Genomic DNA, 19,699 nt, shown 5'->3' with positions numbered 1-19,699 from the left:
AGTTCCAGAAACCTTTGTAGGGATCATAATAAAATTTTGACTCAGGAGTAGTCTGTGTCTCTGTAGAACAGAACTAACAAACATTAGAGAGAAAGCACAGAAAAGATTCACCAGTACTCCCAGAACGGCCATGCTTTTGTCCTGGGACAAAATGAGGCTCAAGCAGGGTTTGGCACATTATAACCCAGGGCCTGGCCACCTGTTATGTGACCACTTGTACTGGGGTGAAAAGCACCTCCAGGATGACAGCTTGAGGAGCTCTGAATACCTCATTTCCAAAGAAAGTGGCATGATGGCTGAACATTTAGAAACAAGCATTTGTAGCCTCTGAAAATTGTCCCAAGAGCATACAGCAAATGGAGAAACAGTTACTCAAGAAAATCTTCTAAATCTTGGGAGAAGCCATGCAAGTCTGTGTCACTGAGCCGTGACTCTTGCCCTGTCGTTCTGTGATAGAAGCTCTAGCCCATGCGGATGTGGTCCAGAACACTGGGATCCCCGAGTTTCTCCTGGGGAGGGGCCAGCTGCCAGCAATGCTCCTCCCCTCCAGATCTGCAGTGTAGAAACTATTCCTGGCCAGTCCAGCCCAGAGGTCTGTGTTCCCTCCTTCCACCAGCACCTATTCAAAGGGCAGACTCTGTTCCAGAAATAACAGGCCAAGAACACAAGGCCCCAGTCTTCCTCTTTCTGACTTGCCCATAGGGTGGAGGTTCCATCCTGGGAGGGGGGCAAGTCGAGAAGACCCCACCCAGGGATCCACTCAGAGAGCAGAAGGGTGTCGTTCCAAGAGAAGCGAGCCACTGTCCCTGCCCCCATGGTGAGCCGCAGGCCATGACGACACAGAGCTTCAGAACTCTACTGTGACTTAAGGAAGGGCAGCCAAAGCCCTGCATTTCTTCCTTCCTCTTTTCCTCCCCTTCCTCCTTCCTTCCCTCCCTCTCTCCTTACAAGGTCAGATCTGCATCCCAGTCATATGGCCTCCCCAGCCTCCTTGGCTTCCTTTCCATTTTCCCTCAACAGGCATTTTCTCTAAAAAATATTGTTTCTAGAACTAATTTTGTACATCAGTTGAGTGGAGCATCTTTTCTTAACTATACACACAACCTAGTTTAGAATGTGTCCATATGGGGGACAGTGTTGAGAGATTAATAACCTTCATTGGTGATGGACAGGGAGGCCTGGCGAGCTGCGATTCATGGGGTTGCGAAGAGTCGGACACGACTGAGCGACTGAACTGAACTGAACCTTCCTTACGGACCCTTAGCTTCCGAAACAGTTCGTGCCACTCCCCTCTCCACTTTTTATCTTTCGTTCCTTTATTTTCTTTCATTGGCTCATATCACCTTTCATCTGGGCCTGAAATGAGATGAGCCTGTAGTCTTCATTTCTCCCCTCTTTTTATTCAAGAGGAAGTGGAATGTTTGCGGAAGGAAAGCAGCAGTTGGCAGCTCATCTGCTGCCTCCTGGTGGAATTCTTTGGCCATTACACTCAAGATGAGTCAGTTTTCTAGACTTTACCGTGGAGCCATAAAATGTGAGTGGCCCTAGATTAATCTAGGCCCAACATCTCATTTTATAGAAGAAAAATTTGACATCCAGGTAGATGAATAAAGAGATAAAGAGTTAATCACTCACAAGAAAAGCGGTGCAAATGTATGGTGGGTTAAGAAAGAGGAGAGTAGAACATGGAAGTTAGATGGTAGGTGGCTCAACTGCCAGTTTTCAGCTTCTCTGATTTTTACCTAACATCACCAGAATTGGATCTAGGGCAGTACTTCTTGGTCTCTTGATTAAATACTTGGACACCTGTGATATTGATGACTGTATGCAGTGATGCAACACATTATTGCATAGTAAGAATATCTGTGTCCTTCAGCATTAAAACAGGGACACAGCATTAAATCGCTCTCATCTTCTAAATCAGGCATCTCAGAACTAGCAGATGCCAATTCCTTTCTGCACTGATGAACTTTATTCACTCATGCACCACTTACTCAATCAGTCACCATAAATATTTCAACCTAGTAAAGGACATAAGACGCAAACTGGCTTTCAGAAAGCTGTTCATAGTAGAGTGCAGAAATCCTTTTTCCTTCAAACAAGCTGTGGTATTTGGTATTTTTATTAATATTAAAAAGATAGGGCAAACTCTAGTAATTTTAATACATCTTCCACAGTGCTGCTTCTCGATTTTGACACGAGACCTATCGTGCAACTTAAATGGTTCATAGATGGATTTATATCAGGAAAAAAAAGATAGAGGCGCTGTGCATAATGCATGTCCCAGGCAATTCACATGTCTTCAAATCTGGCACAAAATTTTAGCAGTTCTAATTTTCCCTGGGCTTCCCTGGTGGCTCAGTTGGTAAAGAATCTGCCTGCAATGCAGGAGATCCAGCTTAGTGCAGGAGACCCAGCTTAGTGCAGGAGACCTGGGTTCAATCCCTAGGTTGGGAAGAGGAGAAGGAAATGGCCACCCACTCCAGTATCCTTGCCAGGGAAATCCCTTGGACAGAGGAGCCTGATGGCCTACAGTCCATGGGGTTGCAAGAGTCAGACACGCCTTAGCAACTAGACCGTCACCATCATTTTCCCTACTTGATAAGAAAACAGTGAGACTGCATTCACATGCTTATGAGGGAAGTTTCCTCTAATGGTGAGAATTCAGGGGAATGGTGCTAACTCTTGCCTGGGTCTGTCCTTAAACATGTTTCTGAGTCAACCACTCAGACTTTAACAGAAACAACTAAGAAAAAAAATTACTCTACTGAAGAGAACAGAAGGGGTGATCCAGGGAAATTACCACCAACTGAATGTCGGGTAAGAGTAACCGCTTTTCCACTCCTGGCATAACTGTTAATGGTTTTTGTAGGTTTAGACCCAACTTCTATCTACGGAGGAGATAATGACAGTCTTAAACCACTTCCTCTCATGGTTGCCAGAGGGGAGGCAGGTCTAGAGGGGACTCTTGGCTCTGAAAAACAGAGGTTTATGAACAGAGGGCAGGGAAGGCTTCAGCTCTGTGTCTCTGCTGCTGGCACAGAGATATACGGCTGAGTCCCCCAGGCCTGCCGAGCGGATATCAAGAGAACAGAAAGAGGTGTTAGGCCGGCTGGACTGGAAGTTTTCAGAGGTGTTTTTTTCCTTGGTGATTTGTTTATCATAGTAGTACAACAGCAGTTTTGGTGCTTGGCTTGGCTTCTGTTGGTACCAGTACATGGCATCATGCTTCATATTCTGAGAACAGCTCAGGGTCACTGGTTTTCCCAGCCCGGTAACCAGGTATCTTGGGTTCTGAACGACCATGGCTCCCACATGACCTGCACAGGAGGAGGAAGATTTAGAGGCAGAGTGCAGGAGAGTCATGTTGCCGCTGTAAACGAAAGGCACAGAACTGGGGACAAGCTTTAGTTAGAGATGTCCTTCCTGACCAGGACTTACCTGCTCCCAGGAGATACAGGGCCACACAGAGGAGAAGCCTGGGCCTCATGGCAGGGCTGGGACAGGAAGGAGACCTGTGTTCCAGACTCTGGTCTCTGGGTTGAGAGACAGACAGGCAGGTCTGCCTGTGACGTCAGTGTCACCAGCACAAGGACACCCTCACTGATAATGGACACAGCTTCCTGCTTGACAGGGGCATCTGGACTTGGCTGGATCCAGTATAAAGTAGAGGTGATGTTCCCTTATCTGCCCCTGTTTCTACATCTGCCCCATTTCATCCTGGCCTCTCCCTCTCCCTCCTCATTTCTTTTTTCCTATAAGATAGTTCAGAGATTCCTCAGCACGTGAATGTGTGTGCTGTGCTAAGTCACTCAGTCATGTCAGAGTCTTTGCGACTTCATGGACTCTAGCTCACCAGACTCTTCTGTCCATGGGATTCTCCAGGCAAGAGTACTGGCATGGGTAGCCACGTCCTTCTCCAGAGGATCTTCCCAACCCAAGGATCAATCTTTTGCATCTCCTGCACTGGCAGGTAGGTTCTTTACCACCAGCAACCTGGGAAGCTCCCAACATGTGAATGCTGCTGCTGCTGCCAAGTCACTTCAGTCGTGTCCTAGCTTTTGCTAAAGTCTTGTTCTGCCCTCCGCATCACAGATGGGTGACTGATGTTTGCAAACTATCCTCTCCTCACCATGCAGAAATCAGGTCCTGGAATCCCTCTATTTATGACCACTTTTCAGAGAGTATCAAAGAAATTATCTACACCTTTTAGCCATCAGTGACAACAGAATGCTTCCTTATGGCCAGTAGAAATGTGCCTAGAAGCAGCCTTCCTACACTGGTCCGAGCAAATCTGGGCAAAGGGTGAGGGTGAGACACATCAGGGCTTAGAGATGTATCCAGTCCCTCATTCCTCTCTGACTGCATCTGGAAGCATCAGGCCACCACACCAGTGAATCAGCCTCACCTGATGCCAGAGCCCTAGTGCAGCCACTGGCCCCGACCTCACAAATGGTCAGGATGGGCTGACACACATTAGCATTTAGCACTAACCTGTGCTTTTTATGTTAGAAAAATCAGTCTCTACAGATAAAGGAAAATTGTCCTGATGATAATTGACCTGGTTATTCCACTCAAAAATGAGGTTTTTTAAAAGTATTTGATAATGGATGTGTGCTAGACCCATGTAACTTAAACTGATCATCTCCATTATCAGGAAGCAAACTAAAAGAGTAAATGCGTTTTGATTCATGATTTTTATTTCTATCAGGGACACTTGTTTGTGATGTAATAAGGAATATAAAGATGTGGCTACAATCAGCATCACAATTCCTTTTAGATCAGAGCACCAAGGTAGGCAAGAAACCCACTGTGCTTTACATCAGGATAACACGCACACACACACGTAGATTTGCGTATGGATTGGGAGTTTGGGACTAGCAGATGCAAACTAGTATGTATAGGATGGCAGACAAAAAAATCCTACTGTACAGCACAGGGAACTTTATTAAGTATCTTGTGATGAAGCATAATGGAAAGAATATGAAAGAGTGTATACATATGTGTGTGTGTGTGTGTGTGTGTGTGTGTGTGTGTGTGTGTAACTGAGTCACTGCTGTACAGTAGAAATTAACACAGCATTGTAAATCATCTATATTTCAATAAGCTAAATTAAAACAAATAGATTTGCATAGATTGAGTTCTATGTGAGGAGCCCCAGGAGTCTCCCAAGCCACAGATATCCCCTGTTACATTTTTTAAAAATACTCTTGAGTTTCAACGGCTAATTCCAGTTATTCCTCTCCTCTCTTCCTTGGAGAGGCGGCACAGGGAAAGACTTCTGTTCAGGGCTGCCTGACTTGAGAGGAGCAGATAGGATGTGGTTTTGCACAGAAAGGACAGAACTCTGAAGCACTGTGTCTCGGCTGCTGGCACAGAAATACACTCCTGAGTCACCCAGCTCTGCAGAGTGGACCCTCAGCATAGAAGATGTCCCTTCCATCCTTTCTGCTGTGAATCGGCCTTTGGGCATCCCTGAGTCATCCTGCATAGACTCCCTTAGGAAGTAAATCAGAAGTTTCATTTCTTTCCCCACAGCATGGTAGTACCAAAAAAGAGATTCATGTCCAGAAATAGGGTCACAACTCAGATTCACAGCCTGTTTCTTCTCTATGACCCTGTGGCTGGGGGACTGGGCGACTTCAGCTGATATGTACCCTGTGGGAGAAGACAAGAACATACGTGTCAGGGGTAGGCAGGAAAAGCGCCCAGGGAGATGTTCGCGTTTCTAAGGACTCACTTGCTCCCAGGAGACATAGCGACGCTAAGCGGAGAAGACTGGAGAGCATGGCAGGATCCAGATGAAAATGAGAGCTTTCCCAGATGAGCGAACTTGTTGTAGGAGCAGAAATGAAAGCAGATCCGTGTCCCGGGGGCCCTATACGGTGCGGGCTGGCACTGACATCAGGGTGTGAGCAGGCGCCCACAGTCTCGGTGGCTCCCTCTAGGGAAACAGAAGCACAGAAGAAAGAGCATGCTTAGTTTTCCCCAAAGAAGGCTGCCTTTGAGGGGTGATCTGACACCCAAAAAATTGGCCTGTTTATGCCTTTAACTAGGTATTGACCTCGTATGGGTTCGAACTTTGCCTCTGTGGTTGCCTTGCTTCTTCCTCTTCTATTTGTATCAAATCTCCTCTGCCTCCCTCTGATAAAGATACACATGGTCTCATTAAGGCCCAGCTGGATAATCCCAGATAAATGTCCCTTCTCAAAGTCTTAACTGAATCACATCTATAAAGTCCATTTTTTCCATCTTGGCAACATCTGCAGATTACAGGGATGAATACATGGGCATCTTTGGGACAGTGGGGTGGGCCGGAGGTCATTATTCAACCTGCCACACAATACGAAATGTTCTGCTGATCATTTGGGAAGTTTTTACGCATGTCATTTCCCCATAATACTAAATGAATCAGCTTGAGCCCTTTGTATATAAATCTGCAATACATTCTCTTCACTGTTAAGCTTCAGTGTTTGTCAGCTCGCAGCAGCTAGCGAAGCCGGAGTCAGGACCCCAGTGTGAGTGGCGGTGGTGTGCAGAGGAGACAGAAGGGGAGCCTCCAAGAAGCGGTGGGCCAGCCCTGGTGGTGGACTTCTGCATTGCAGGCTTCTGCTCAGCCTACATTGCCCTGCCCAATGTTCAGGAAGCACTGGAGCGGAGACCAAGAAGCAGCAGCTGAGTCTGGATCTGTCTGAGTGCGCTGAGCCTGGGGAACCAGGACAATTAATAGCAACATCCCTTGTTGCTTTAGCAGGGACTCTGGAGACCCAACACTGGAGAACTTATTTCCTACGAGTTGTAAAGATACTATGGTTCCTCTCTACCTTTCATCCAACTTCCCCTGTTGTAAACGTCATGCATAAGCATGATTCTTTGCTCAGAACCAAGGATTTAACATACGCACCAGTCAGCTACAGGCTAAACTCCAATTTCCCTCTTTTTTTCTACTGTTCTGTTCCAGGATCTAATCCAGGACACCACAGAACATTTAGATGACCTGTCTTCTTGGATTTCTTCAAGCCATGAGAGTTTCTCAGTCTTTTCTTGTTTTGAATGATTTTGACACTTCTGAGAATCACACGTGCATGCTCAGTCACGTCAGTCATGTCCAACTGTGTGCGACTCTATGGACTGTAGCCCATCAGGCTCCTCTGTCCATGGGATTCTCCAAGCAAGAATACCAGAGTGGATTGCCATGCCCTTCTCCAGGGGATCTTCCCAACGTAGGGATCAAACCCACAACTCTTATGTCCTCTGCATTGGCAAGCAGGTTCTTTACCACTAGAACCACCTGGGAAGCCCTTTCGAGGATCACCAGTCAAGTATTTTGTAGAAGCCCTTTCAAACTGAGTTTATCTGCTGGTTATATAATCACTTGAAGGCCCAGTGGGTGACATTTACCCTTAGCCATGGACTGTCAGGAGGAGGAGAAGGGGATGACAGAGGACGAGATGGTTGGATGACATCACCAACTCAATGGACATGAGTTTGAGCAGGCTCTGGTAGATGGTGAAGGACAGGGAAGCCTGGCATGCTGCAATCCATGGGGTCGCAAAGAGTCGGACATGACTGAGTGACTGAACAATGACAACATCAAATGAACTGTCACCGTCTGTGAAAAAGTTGTGAGAAATGCCAGAAACCAAGCCCTCTACTGCCTTCCCCTTAAATATTTCCTAATGTGATGGGTTGTTTCATTCTATTCTTGCCTTCCCTAGGGTCATAGAAAGCTGAACCACTGGGCTGCTAGGGGAGGAGCCTAAGAAGACAGCTGATGACGCTAGGGGCTGAGCCGGAAGAGGAAACAGAGGTTTTCTGCTCGGGAGGGGGCAACTCTGTAGCGCTGTGTCTTTGCTGCTGGCACAGAGGTACGTGGCTGAGTCCCCAGGATCTGTGGGCTGGATCTTCAGAGTGGAGAATGACGCGTTATGCATCTTAGCTGAGAATCGGTCCTTGGGCATCCCCGACTCATCAATAGGAGCTTGGTTGTTGAAATAAATCAGCAGCTCCAGTCCCCGCACCGAGGTCTGTCTGTACCAAAAAAGGGCAGCGTGGCTTTTAATCGGCTCACAACTCAGAGTGACCGCCTGTCCCTTTTCTGTCACCTCATGCCTAGGGGTCTGGGTGACTCCAGCATCTGTGGGCCCTGTGGAGAAGGACAGAGTTTGGGGACAGAATAAGAAGCATGATTGGAATCATAACGGAAAATATCCAAGAATGCAGATTATTTCTGGGGACTTACCTACTCCCAGGAGACACAGGGCCACACAGCAGAGGAGCTTGGTGGCCATGACAGTGCCAGCAGGAGGAAGCTTCACCCAGAGGGGCTCTTGTGAGTGTGAACAGAAGGGCGGGGCTTCTGAGTCCTCTGCAAGGCAAGAGAGCAACCTGGCAGGGACACTGCATTCTGACTCTGCTCACGGGACCTCCTTCCAAAGGTGAACGTTCATTCTCTACAAAAGACTGACTGAACAGGTCCCAACTCTTCTAGGGTGTATTGGCTCATTCACAGACCGCCCCCTCTCCCCTGCTCCCAAGCACCTTCCCCAGCTGTCACCTCTCCCAGCCCTGGTGTTCCCACCCCTCTGGCCTTCTCTGATGTGTCATATGTCAACAGTCCATTGAATGTTTCTGCTTGAATGTACTACCAGCACCACAAATTCCAGACATCAGTAAATTACTCTTTACATATTAAGACCTTCAACATGCCTCTGGCTGGCATTCCCTATCACCTGGATATAGAAAATCAAAATAAATCCTTGCCAAGTTAGAGCTTTGCCACAGATTCCTCCCAAAGCTTTTGTACTTGGCCACCATGCTCATCTCTGCTGCTCAGTTGCTTCAGTCATGTCCGACTCTGTGCGACCCGTAGATGGCAGCCTACCAGGCTCCTCCGTCCCTGGGATTCTCCAGGCAAGAACGCTGGAGTGGGTTGCCATTTCCTTCTCCAATGCATGAAAGCGAAAGCTCAGTCGTGTCCGACTCTTCACGACCCCATGGACTGTAGCCTACCAGGCTCCTCAGTCCATGGGAGTTTCCAGGCAAGAGTACTGGAGTGGGGTGCCATTGCCTTCTCCTTGCTCATCTCTAAGGGGCATAAATGGAAGCCTTGGAAAGAGACTGGCTTGGGAAGATTTATTCCCAGCAAAAGCTAGAGACATATGCTGCATAATCCCCAGCCTGCAGCACAGGGCCTCTGTATGTCTGCACCTTTTCCATGAAGGGGCTCCATCTTACCTCATAAAGAGAAAGAGAAAGTGTTAGTCACTCAGTCGTGTCTGACTCTTTGCGACCCCGTGGACTGTGAAGCTCCTCTGTTTATGAAATTCTCCAGGCAAGAATACTAGAGTGGGTTGTCATTTCCTTCTCCAGGGGTTCTTCCCAATCCAGGGATTGAACCTGGGTCTCCTGCATTGCAGGCAGTTTCTTTACTGTCTGAGACACCAGGGAAGCCATGCTACCTCTGATGAACCTGTCAGTTCAGTTCAGTTCAGTCGCTCAGTCGTGTCCAACTCCTCAGAATTGCCTTAATCCTGCAGGTCCTGGTGTGGGTTGTGCAGTGAAAAATGAGGGCTTCAGCCTTCTTTGAGGAACTGCAATAAAGCACTCTCAGTTCATTCTAATCCTCTCCAACCCCTAACAAAGCTCTAAAAGGTTCTTTGATGGTTAACACTTGACTCTCCTTGTACTAAGCCAACCAATACTCATAAATGAACTCTTTCTGGTGATGAGGATGAGACTCTGGAAAATGACCCAGTTCTTGGGGGTATGGAGAGTAGTAAGATTCTGTTTACAGAGGAAATGAAACATGTTAGCTCCGTGTCTTGGCTGTTGGCACAGAGACATATTCCTCAACTCCCCAAACTTGGGAATCTGTCAAGAGACAGAGAGAAACATATGACTGACTACTTGAAAATATTATGATAAACTTTCTTAGTTTTATAGAATCAGCAGTGCCCACTCCCCGGTCCAGTGTTTACTTGCTTCAGGAGAGCATCTTGCAACCTGAGGTTGAAGAATGCAGAGCTGGACACAGGGTTTTTTGTTTCTGGTGCTTAGTTGCGAAGTCACATCTGACTCTTGCAATCCCTTGGACTGCAGCCTGCGGCTCCTCTGTCCATGGGATTTTCCAGCAAGAATATTGAGTGGGTTGCCGTTTCCTTCTCCAGGGGATTTTCCCAATCCAGGGATCGAAAACATGTCTCCTGCATTGACAGGCAGATTCTTTAGGAGGGGCAATAACAGCAGAGACAAATAGAAAACATTGCAAACTAGGACACAGCATTCAGCATGTGGATTTTCTGACTCCTGTCCAGGACTTTTCTATAAGATACAAAATGTTGTGAAACAGAGAAGCTGTGAGCCTATAACAAGTTCAGAATATGAGTGAGCCAGCTACTTCCTAAGTGCTCCAATCTCTTATGGAGAGAAAAATCAGTCTTAGGGTCACCCCAGGCCCTGGTACATTTTCTGCTTATACAGACCTACTTGTGGACTTCTGAAGGCTCAGGGCCCCTCTGACTTAGAACACAGTTCAGGCTGTCCTCCTTGGGGCCCTGCCGTAAAGCCCCCAGCAGTGGTAGGATGGAAGCAGGCTGGGTTTAGAGGGAAGCCCATTCCAACAGCTTCTCTTGTCCTGACACAGGAGCTGTTTTGCTTTCCTTCTATCAGGACACAAAAATTTACCAACCATCTCCTTCTCTGCCCACATCTTGACAGGCTCAAGAGGTGCCCCCCTGGAGCAGAGAGAAATGACCTTGAGGACTTATTTTCTAAATTTTTTTGGTAATTTAGTAGAGAGCTGGCTTGATGATCTGCATTAGCTTACAGAAAAACAAGATCTTCCTTTCCATTAAGGCCATTTCTTTAACCATGAAGAGGACATCTCTTGAAGTCACAGAGATGTCCCCTGCTCATCCCTCTTGTTCCACAGAATATTTACAGCATCACGAGGCATCTACCAGAATACTGTCCATACTCTTTGCAATCTACCTATGACCCACCTAAACACACATCTCTGTGGGTTAATGAGACTTGGGTTGAGGATAAGGGGGATGGGAAGCACACTGTTTCTGTTTCTTCTGCACTTGTCTCTCTCTCTCTCACACACACACACACACACATTAATTTGGACTGCATGATGTTAACGTTTCATGTATCACTGGCTACTTTACATGGCAACCATCCCAGAAAGTGAAATGGAAGGAAAATAAAATGGAAATGAAAGGGAAAGTCACTCAGTCGTGTCCGACTCTTTGCAACCCCATGGACTACACAGTCCATCCCAGGCTTGCCTGTAAGTCTGTGCTCACTATGGGTCTTAACCCGTTTGTAGAAGTCTTTGATCCCTATCTTTCTGTCTCCAACACCTGCTCAGTGTCTGCAAATCAGTTTCATGATTCAGGGACCATGAGATTTAGAGCTTCTCTCTAACCCACACCATAAGGCAATTCTTCCAGTAAGCCACCAAGGAATGTGGAACCACAGCATCTCCTGGTGGCCAGTTGGGTAGTATCACTAGAAATGAACCTTTTGTCAAGACGCAAGGTGAACTGTGCTGTTACATTGGTATATGGACAATGGGGAGTTATCTGTGTTCGTGTTTTAGAAGTTCAAAAATAATCCTGTTGCTCAGATAAAACACTTGAGAAAGAGAGAAACTGAAGTCAAACTGAAATTCAAACATCAGCATTGGCTCCAGTAAAGGTGGGGCTAAGATGTGTCGCCGAGTAGTAGCTCATATCCTCTGAGATGAATGTATACCCCTGACTACTTTTTCCCCAGCAGCCAGTCTTCCCCACTGAATACAGTCTGCTCACTAATTTTACCATAATTGTGAGCCAGGAGAATAGAAAGCATCTTCCTTGCAGACAAAAGACAAACAAACACAAGATAGAAGTAGGAAGGTTTGGTCTGAGCCTGCTGAGTTCCTCCTTTAAAAAATCTCTAATCATTAACTCAGTTCTCTTACCAAAGAGAAGAGGGAGGGGACGGGAGAGGGGCTAGGATATTGTTCCAGGAACTCCCAGAGACGAAAGTGGGCAATAGATGTTCCCCGTAAGACTCTCAAGATTCGTGTTCTCTCAACACCTTGAACTCGACCATTGTGTCTAGAGATGAGCCGTGTGGCAGGACAACTCTATTTCCACCTTCTTAAGGGGCTCCCCCCAGTATTAATTACTGCTCTTTGGGATTTACTCCTGGAGCCACAGAGGGCAATTAAGCTGGGCCTCAGAGGACATGAAATGGCCCACAGCAGTATAGTAATTAAAGAACTCACAGGCCAGGCTGGCTGGAACACTGGGCATTAGCTCTCCATTTCCCTTTCCCTCTCCGATCTCTCCTGCTACATTTCCCATTATGACCAAACAGAGGTTCAATGACACACTTACATGACATCATAGGGACTTCCCTGGTGGCTCAGTGGTTAGGACTTCACCTTCCAATGCAGGGGGTATGGGTTTGATTGCTATCCAGGGAGCTAAGATCCCACATGCTTCAAGGCCAAACAACCAGAAAATAACACAGAAGCAATATTGTAACAAATTCAATAAAGACTTTAAAAATGGTCCACATCCAAAAAAAATATCTTAAAAAAAAAATGACATCATGATGAGCTACCAATGGTTAAATGCCAATACTCAAAGTTGCCCCAAACTTAAGTACTACTTCCATTATGAAATTCTAGAAAACAACAATCTAAGTCATTAATTTTTTTTCATCAATTCACACTCTTTTTTCAAATCTGGAATGCTCCAGGATTTGAATAGTATTTCCATTACAACATTTTATCTCTACAAGAAAGATCCCAATTTAATCATTTTATTTCCCTCTGTGATTACCTAACCCTTTAAGAAAGATTTAATCGAAGTTGTCAAAATTTGAAATGCCTTTAAAATTCATTCTGTTGTTCCTCAGACACAGTGGTGTTAGCAGCAGTCACTGGAATTGAATACCTTCTTTAATGTTATGTTTGTATCCTGGCCCAAATCATAAGCTCTTTAATATGTTCTTCTAGATTTTATCTCTGCTATCTTCCCTAGTGAGAAATGTGAAATTAAGCTCTGAGTCTTCTAAAACAAGCCCCATTAAATATTGCATATTTTCAACTTCCTCTGTTGAGCAACCCCATCTACAAGGCATTCTCTTGTTTTGCATGCTTTTGCTTTAATACCTCCTGTATTTTCCTAAGCCTTTCATAGGAATCGTAATTTTGTAAGTGTATGAGGCATGACCCTTTAAAATAGCCTATAGATAATGTTTGTACGATAATGTGAATACTTTCACTTCAATCCCTGTCAATACTGTCCAGATTGTACTTAGCCCTTCAATCAGGTTGATTTTCAGAGTCATTCCTAGCTTCCCTGTGGCCTCTGAGATTGTGCCTTCATTTCTCAGGGGCTTTGAGTGTGCTTAGTAGCTCAGTCGTGTCCCACTCTTTGTGACCCCATGGACCACAACCCACCAGGCTCCTCTGTCCACAGGGATTCTCTAGGCAAGAATACTGGAGTAGGTTGCCATGTCCTTCTCCAGAGGATCTTCCCAAAGGGCTCTGGGGGGCCCAGTTATCTTGTCAACTTTGGTAACAGCTAAGAAAACAGTTCTGTCTTTTCTAATAACTTTGAGAGCAGTTGAGCCCAAATGCACTCCCCCTCCCCTTTAACATCTGTCTCTCCTGACTGGAGGCTGCCTTTCCCTTCCACATAAGAACACTGAGCCTCCTAAGATTTCAGCACTTTTCCTAAAGATGTATCTTTCTTTCTCCAGTTTAGTGAACCTATACTTTTAATTTTGTTTATTAGTGGTTTGCAAATGATTAAAAAGAATCTGGTCTCAAATTTCTTGTGTTTGGATCCTTTCCCACCATTTTTTAGCTGACTTTTGGAAAATTACATACAAGTTTTCTTCTTTAGTTCCCTTGTCTGTAATATGGGGTACTAACGGAATGTGTTCAGCATCTAGTGGAATGCCCATCACTTTGGAAGAAGCATATAAGAACTTTCTACTGTAAATGTTGCTCTCTTCCTATCCTGATGGTAAGAATGAAGAATGACTTCAAACCACTGTAATGTCTCATCCATTCTCTTAGCAATTTTAAATTCCCTGTGACAATGTTTAAGGCACAAGTGCTCTTTTAAGTGTTCTCTAACCTTTTGCAATAATTATGTTGGATAATTTGGGATTTCTCTGTGCATGTGATCTATTCCATTTCTCCTTAAGAGTCTTCCCCATTCATTTTTCCTTCAGGAGACAGGGGCTGGCCAGTCATGCTTATTATCACATACTCTAAATTATTTCTGTCTGAGACTTCATTAGTTACTGATCGTTCACTCTGATTTCAAGAAGAACCTTGGAAATATAGATTTTTCCGTGATGATCCACCTAAAAAGGCTATTTCTGTGAGTTTCTTTTCACTGTCTGAAGACTCAATATCAAGCTTGATCTTGAATTTTTTAATCTTTGACCAAGAATGGGGAGGTTGTAATCAACCGGGATCTCAGAAAATATCCAGCCAAGAGTAGCTGCCATTGTACAGCTCTATATTTAATGGAAAAACCCTAGCCTGCAACTGGATCATCCAAAACCTGTCTTCTGCATTTGAACTGGGGAACAGGGTTGAGAATAGAACCGTTGCTGCTATTGCTGCTGCTAAGTCACTTCAGTCGTGTCGGACTCTGTGCGACCCCATAGACGGCAGCCCACCAGGCTCCCCAGTCCCTGGGATTCTCCAGGCAAGAACACTGGAGTGGGTTGCCATTTCCTTCTCCAATGCGTGAAAGTGAAAAGTGAAAGTGAAGTCGCTCAGTCATGTCCGACTCCCAGCGACCCCATGGACTGCAGCCTACCAGGCTCCTCTGTCCGTGGGATTTTCCAGGCAAGAGTACTGGAGTGGGGTGCCATTGCCTTCTCCAGAACTGTTAATAACCCCAAATAAATCTGCTGGATGTAATTAACACATAATTATAACAATCTACTTGGAAGATTAAAATGACACATTCTTTTTATATGTGAAGCAACTAGTATTACATTTTGGGGGAAGGAATATTGTTGAATTTGAACTTATGGGTCCAGGAATGACCAAATGACTAGTGGATTAGCCTTGGTAAGAGCTAAAGACCACACTTGGGAGTGACTCAGAGACCTTAGAAATATTAAGATTTGATACATCAGCAGAAATTGTGCAGACCATAATCTCTTCAACTCTTAATGCACTAAATCTCTAATCATGGAATTTGAACAAATTTAAACATATGACCAGTTAGTTTTTAATTTTTTTAAATTAGAGAAAAATACAGCAAATCAAGTAAGTTGCTCTTTACTATCTCTTCTTGGTCTTTTCTTTCCTTCTGAGATGTAACAATTAGTCTGAGTTTGGTGAGTCTATTTCCTCTCTTGCTTTTATACTTTTACTACATATGGATTTTATCAAGCACAATAATGAAAATAAATGGGTATATGTGTTGAAAGCTTGAAAGTTTCAGCCATCATTTTAAGTGTTTTTCATAAATTGCCTTTCAAAAATACCATAATGTATTTATAATTATTATTCCTGCTTCTAAGATGAGAAATCTGAAATAATGAAAGATGAAGTAATTGTCCATGGTGACATATTTAGTAAATGATCTTGCCAATAAAGAGTGCTCTTTTACCTGTGTTTAAAATGATATCAAGTGGTGCTATATTGGACTTGCATTTCTAAAATTTGTTTTATGTACTTATCTATTTTATCCAATAGATTTAGTTTATTTACATTTGGTTTAATATAAAATAATTGGATGAATTTCCAAGAGTTTATTCATCCATTTTCTTATTGATAGCAGCAACCAAGACCCAGCATAACCATAATAAATAACTGAATAATTTTTTAAAAGAAGTATCTCAAACAGATATTTTAATCCATTAGATTTAACTGGGGTTGAAATTATAGCCCTAAACCTTGAACTCTGTTTTAAACAATGTGAGAATTACGAACATGGGAGTTTCATATCTGTTGGATTTAGGGGTTGAGGTTCAGTGGATGGGATGATAGGAGGAATGGAACCAGAGTTCATGAGATGGAAAGAAAGGAGGTAAAGGTAGGAGCATAGATGATTGAAGCAGAAAATTTGGCAGGAACTTATGTGTTGTTTATTATATGCTCTGTCAACATGGACCTGCACCTGAAAAAGACGAGGCAAAACACCATCTGAAGGAGGAGGCCAAGAAACTAAGAAACCAAAACCATGTGTAAGCAGTCTACACGACAATGACATCACCAAGATGGTCACAGGATTAATCGTGGGGGCACGGAATGAGAAGGTGAGGCCTGATGGGAATGGAGCGACTGCAACAGTGATGAAGGGGAACATGCCCATGTCGGGTGTGTGGAAGGAGCTGGGTTTTAAAGCAAGAGGGAGAAAAATGATCCAGAAGCAGTGGGAAGTAGCCAGGAGGACAAAGATGGTGCTAAAATCAAACACAAAAGCAGATTATACCTCTTGGTGTAAACACAATAGAAACCAAGTTTCCATCTTGAAAGTTAGGGCCCCTGAATGGCAAGCCCAGGACAACTGCAAGTGGAATTTGCTTCTTAACTCTATAAACCTGAATTGCCTCAGGCACTCAAAATACACGCATTCTTTGCATCAGTTGCCAAAGATGTCCTCAGAGGGGCTGAGAAGGGATCTGGATGTTAAAAAAAGAACTTGGAAGAGAGTAATTATAACCATTCAGAATGGATTGCCAATATTATGTAGATATCTCTGCATAAATCAGAAGAAAAATAGAGATTCGGGTCTTAAAGACATGTGATCAAGGAAAAAGAGAGCGAAGTTAGACTGGACAGGTCTGCAGACTTAGATATCCCAATGTGGAGTCCACTTTGCTGTTGTTCTCCAGTCACTAAATCGTGTCCAACTCCTTGCAACACCATGAACGGCGGCCTGCCAGGCTTCCCTGTCCTTCACTATTGCCCAGAGTTTGCTTAAGCTCATGTCCATTGAGTCAGTGATGCCATCAACCATCTCATACTCTGTCACCCTCTTCTCCTCATGCCTTCAGTCTTTCCCAATGAGTCATCGCTTCCCATCAGGTGGCCAAAGTATTGGAGCTTTAGCTTTAATAACAGTCCTTCCAATGAATAGTCAGTGTTGATTTCCTTTAGGACTGACTGGTTTGATCTCCATACTGTCCAAGGGACTCTCAAAAGTCTTCTCCAGCACCACAGTTTCAAAGCATCAATTCTCGGTACTCAGCCTTCTTTATGGTCCAACTCTCACATCTGTACATGACTACTGGAAAAAACCATAGCTTTGACTAGACAGACCTTGGTCCTCAAAGTGATGTCTCGGCTTTTTAATATGCTATCTAGTTTTTTCACAGTTTTTCTTCAAAGGAGTTCAGTTACTGCTCCCAAACAGACAGCTGAAGAGGCAGCATTGGTATTCTGAGTCCCACACAAGCCTTCAGCTGGCATTGGCCTCTGTCTTCTGCTCTAGGTCAGGCCTGCACTCTCCTTAGGCAGGACTTAGGTTCATTTCAGTTCACTCGCTCAGTTGTGTCTGACTCTTTGTGACCGCATGGACTGTAGCACACCAAGCTTCCCTGTCCATCACCAACTCCCAGAGCTTACTCAAACTCACGTCCATTGAGTCAGTAATGCCATCCAACCATCTAAACTTCTGTCATTCCCTTCTCCTCCTGCCTTCAATCTTTCCCAGCATCAGGGGCTTTTCAAATGAATCAGTTCTTTGCATCACGTGGCCAAAGTATTGGAGTTTCAGCTTCAGCATCAGTTCTTCCAATGAATATTCAGGACTGATTTCATTTAGGATGGACTGGTTGGATCTCCTTGTTTTCCAAGGAACTCTCAAGAGTCTTCTCCAACATCACAGTTCAAAAGCACGATTTTTTTGGTGCTCAGCTTTCTTTGCAGTCCAACTCTCACATCCATACATGACTACTGGAAAAACTGTAGCTTTGACTAGACAGACCTTTGTTGGCAAAGTAATGTCCCTGCTTTTTATTTTTTCACCATTTATTTTTATTTTATTTTATTTTTTAATAAATTTATTCATTTTAATTGGAGGCTAATTACTTTACAATATTGTAGTGGTTTTACCATACATTGATATGAATCAGCCATGGGTGTACATGTGTTCCCCATCCTGAACCCCTTCCCACCTCCCTCCCCATCCCATCCCTCTGGGTCACCCCAGTGCACCAGTCCCGAGCACCCTGTCCCATGCATCGAACCTGGACTGGTGATCCATTTCACATATAATAATATACATGTTTCAATGTATTCTATCAAATTATCCCACCCTCGCCCTCTCCCACAGAGTCCAAAAGACTGTTCTGTACATCTGTGTCTCTTTTGCTGTTTTAATTATAGGGTTATCATTACTAACTTTCTAAATTCCATATATATATGCGTTAGTATACTGTATTGGTGTTTTTCTTTCTGGCTTACTTCACTCTGTATAATAGGCTCCAGTTTCATCCACCTCATTATAACTGATTCAAATGTATTCTTTTTGATGGCTGAGTAATACTCCATTGTGTATATGTACCACTGCTTTCTTATCCATTCATCTGCTGATGGGCATCTAGGTTGCTTCCATGTCCTGGCTATTATAAACAGTGCTGCGATGAACATTGGGGTACACGTGTCTCTTTCAATTCTGGTTTCCTCAGTGTGTATGCCCAGCAGTGGGATTGCTGGGTCATAAGGCAGTTCTATTTCCAGGTTTTTAAGGAATCTCCACACTGTTCTCCATAGTGGCTGTACTAGTTTGCATTCCCACCAACAGTGTAAGAGGGTTCCCTTTTCTCCACACCCTCTCCAGCATTTATTGTTTGTAGATTTTTGGATGGCAGCCATTCTAACTGGTGTGAAATGGTACCTCATTGTGGTTTTGATTTGCATTTCTCTGATAATGAGTGATGTTGAGCATCTTTTCATGTGCTTGTTAGCCATCTGTATGTCTTCTTTGGAGAAATGTCTATTTAGTTCTTTGGCCCATTTTTTGATTGGGTCATTTATTTTTCTGGAATTGAGCTGCTTGTATATTTTTGAGATTAATTCTTTGTCAGTTGCTTAATTTGCTATTATTTTCTCCCATTCTGAAGGTGTCCTTTCACCTTGCTTATAGTTTCCTTCATTGTGCAAAAGCTTTTAAGTTTAATTAGGTCCTATATGTTTATTTTTGCTTTTATTTCCATTACCCTGGAGGTGGATCATAGTGGATCCTGCTGTGATTTAGGTTGGAGAGTGTTTTGCCTATGTTTTCTTCTAGGAGTTTTATAGTTTCTGGTCTTACATTTAGATCTTTAATCTATTTTGAATTTATTTTTGTGTATGGTGTTAGGAAGTGTTAGAGTTTCATTCTTTTACAAGTGGTTGACCAGTTTTCCCAGCACCACTTGCTAAAGAGATTGTCTTTTCTCCATTGTATATTCTTGCCTCCTTTGTCAAAGAAAAGGTGTCCTTAGGTGCATGGATTTATCTCTGGGCTTTCTATTTTGTTCCATTGATCTATATTTCTGTCTTTGTGCCAGTACCATACTGTCTTGATGACTGTAGCTTTGTAATATAGCCTGAAGTCAGGCAAGTTGATTCCTCCAGTTCCATTCTTCTTTGTCAAGATTGCTTTGACTATTTGAGGTTTTCTTTATTTCCATACAAATTGTGAAATTATTTGTTCTAGTTCTGTGAAAA

General features: G+C 44.0%; 2 protein-coding genes and 1 gene segment (V, D, J or C); all 3 read right to left on the bottom strand.

The window, feature by feature from the left end:
• The window catches only part of LOC100300510 (T cell receptor beta constant 1), a gene marked incomplete in the record, with an annotated part of 535,695 nt that overhangs the window by 316,473 nt on the left and 199,523 nt on the right, over positions 1-19,699 (bottom strand).
• LOC132345145 (T cell receptor beta variable 25-1-like) lies at positions 2,941-3,544 on the bottom strand. The segment is given in 2 exon segments: positions 2,941-3,320; positions 3,442-3,544. Coding segments are annotated over 2 exon segments (414 nt in total).
• Positions 4,548-7,631, bottom strand: LOC100851681 (uncharacterized). The gene is made up of 3 exons (XM_059885972.1): positions 6,065-7,631; positions 5,741-5,944; positions 4,548-5,658 (listed from the first exon to the last, which is right to left on the bottom strand). Exons 1-3 carry the CDS (start codon positions 6,159-6,161, stop codon positions 5,225-5,227), a joined length of 735 nt encoding a protein of 244 aa, XP_059741955.1. The 5' UTR covers positions 6,162-7,631; the 3' UTR covers positions 4,548-5,224.

This window comes from Bos taurus, chromosome 4 (assembly GCF_002263795.3).
Source record: "Bos taurus isolate L1 Dominette 01449 registration number 42190680 breed Hereford chromosome 4, ARS-UCD2.0, whole genome shotgun sequence".
NCBI classification, from domain to species: Eukaryota; Metazoa; Chordata; class Mammalia; order Artiodactyla; family Bovidae; genus Bos; species Bos taurus.
Note: the sequence above shows the minus strand (reverse complement) of the source record. Positions and strands in the feature narration are given on the sequence as shown.

Bases quoted from the DNA above. Each gene is read 5' to 3' on its own strand.
- LOC100851681 (XM_059885972.1), bottom strand. From the start codon at position 6,161: ATGTGTATCTTTATCAGAGGGAGGCAGAGGAGATTTGATACAAATAGA. The intron at 5,945-6,064 runs GTCAATACCTAG...CTGTTTCCCTAG, and splicing joins AAAGTTCGAACCCATACGAG to AGGGAGCCACCGAGACTGTG. The intron at 5,659-5,740 runs GTGAGTCCTTAG...CTTCTCCCACAG, and splicing joins GCTATGTCTCCTGGGAGCAA to GGTACATATCAGCTGAAGTC.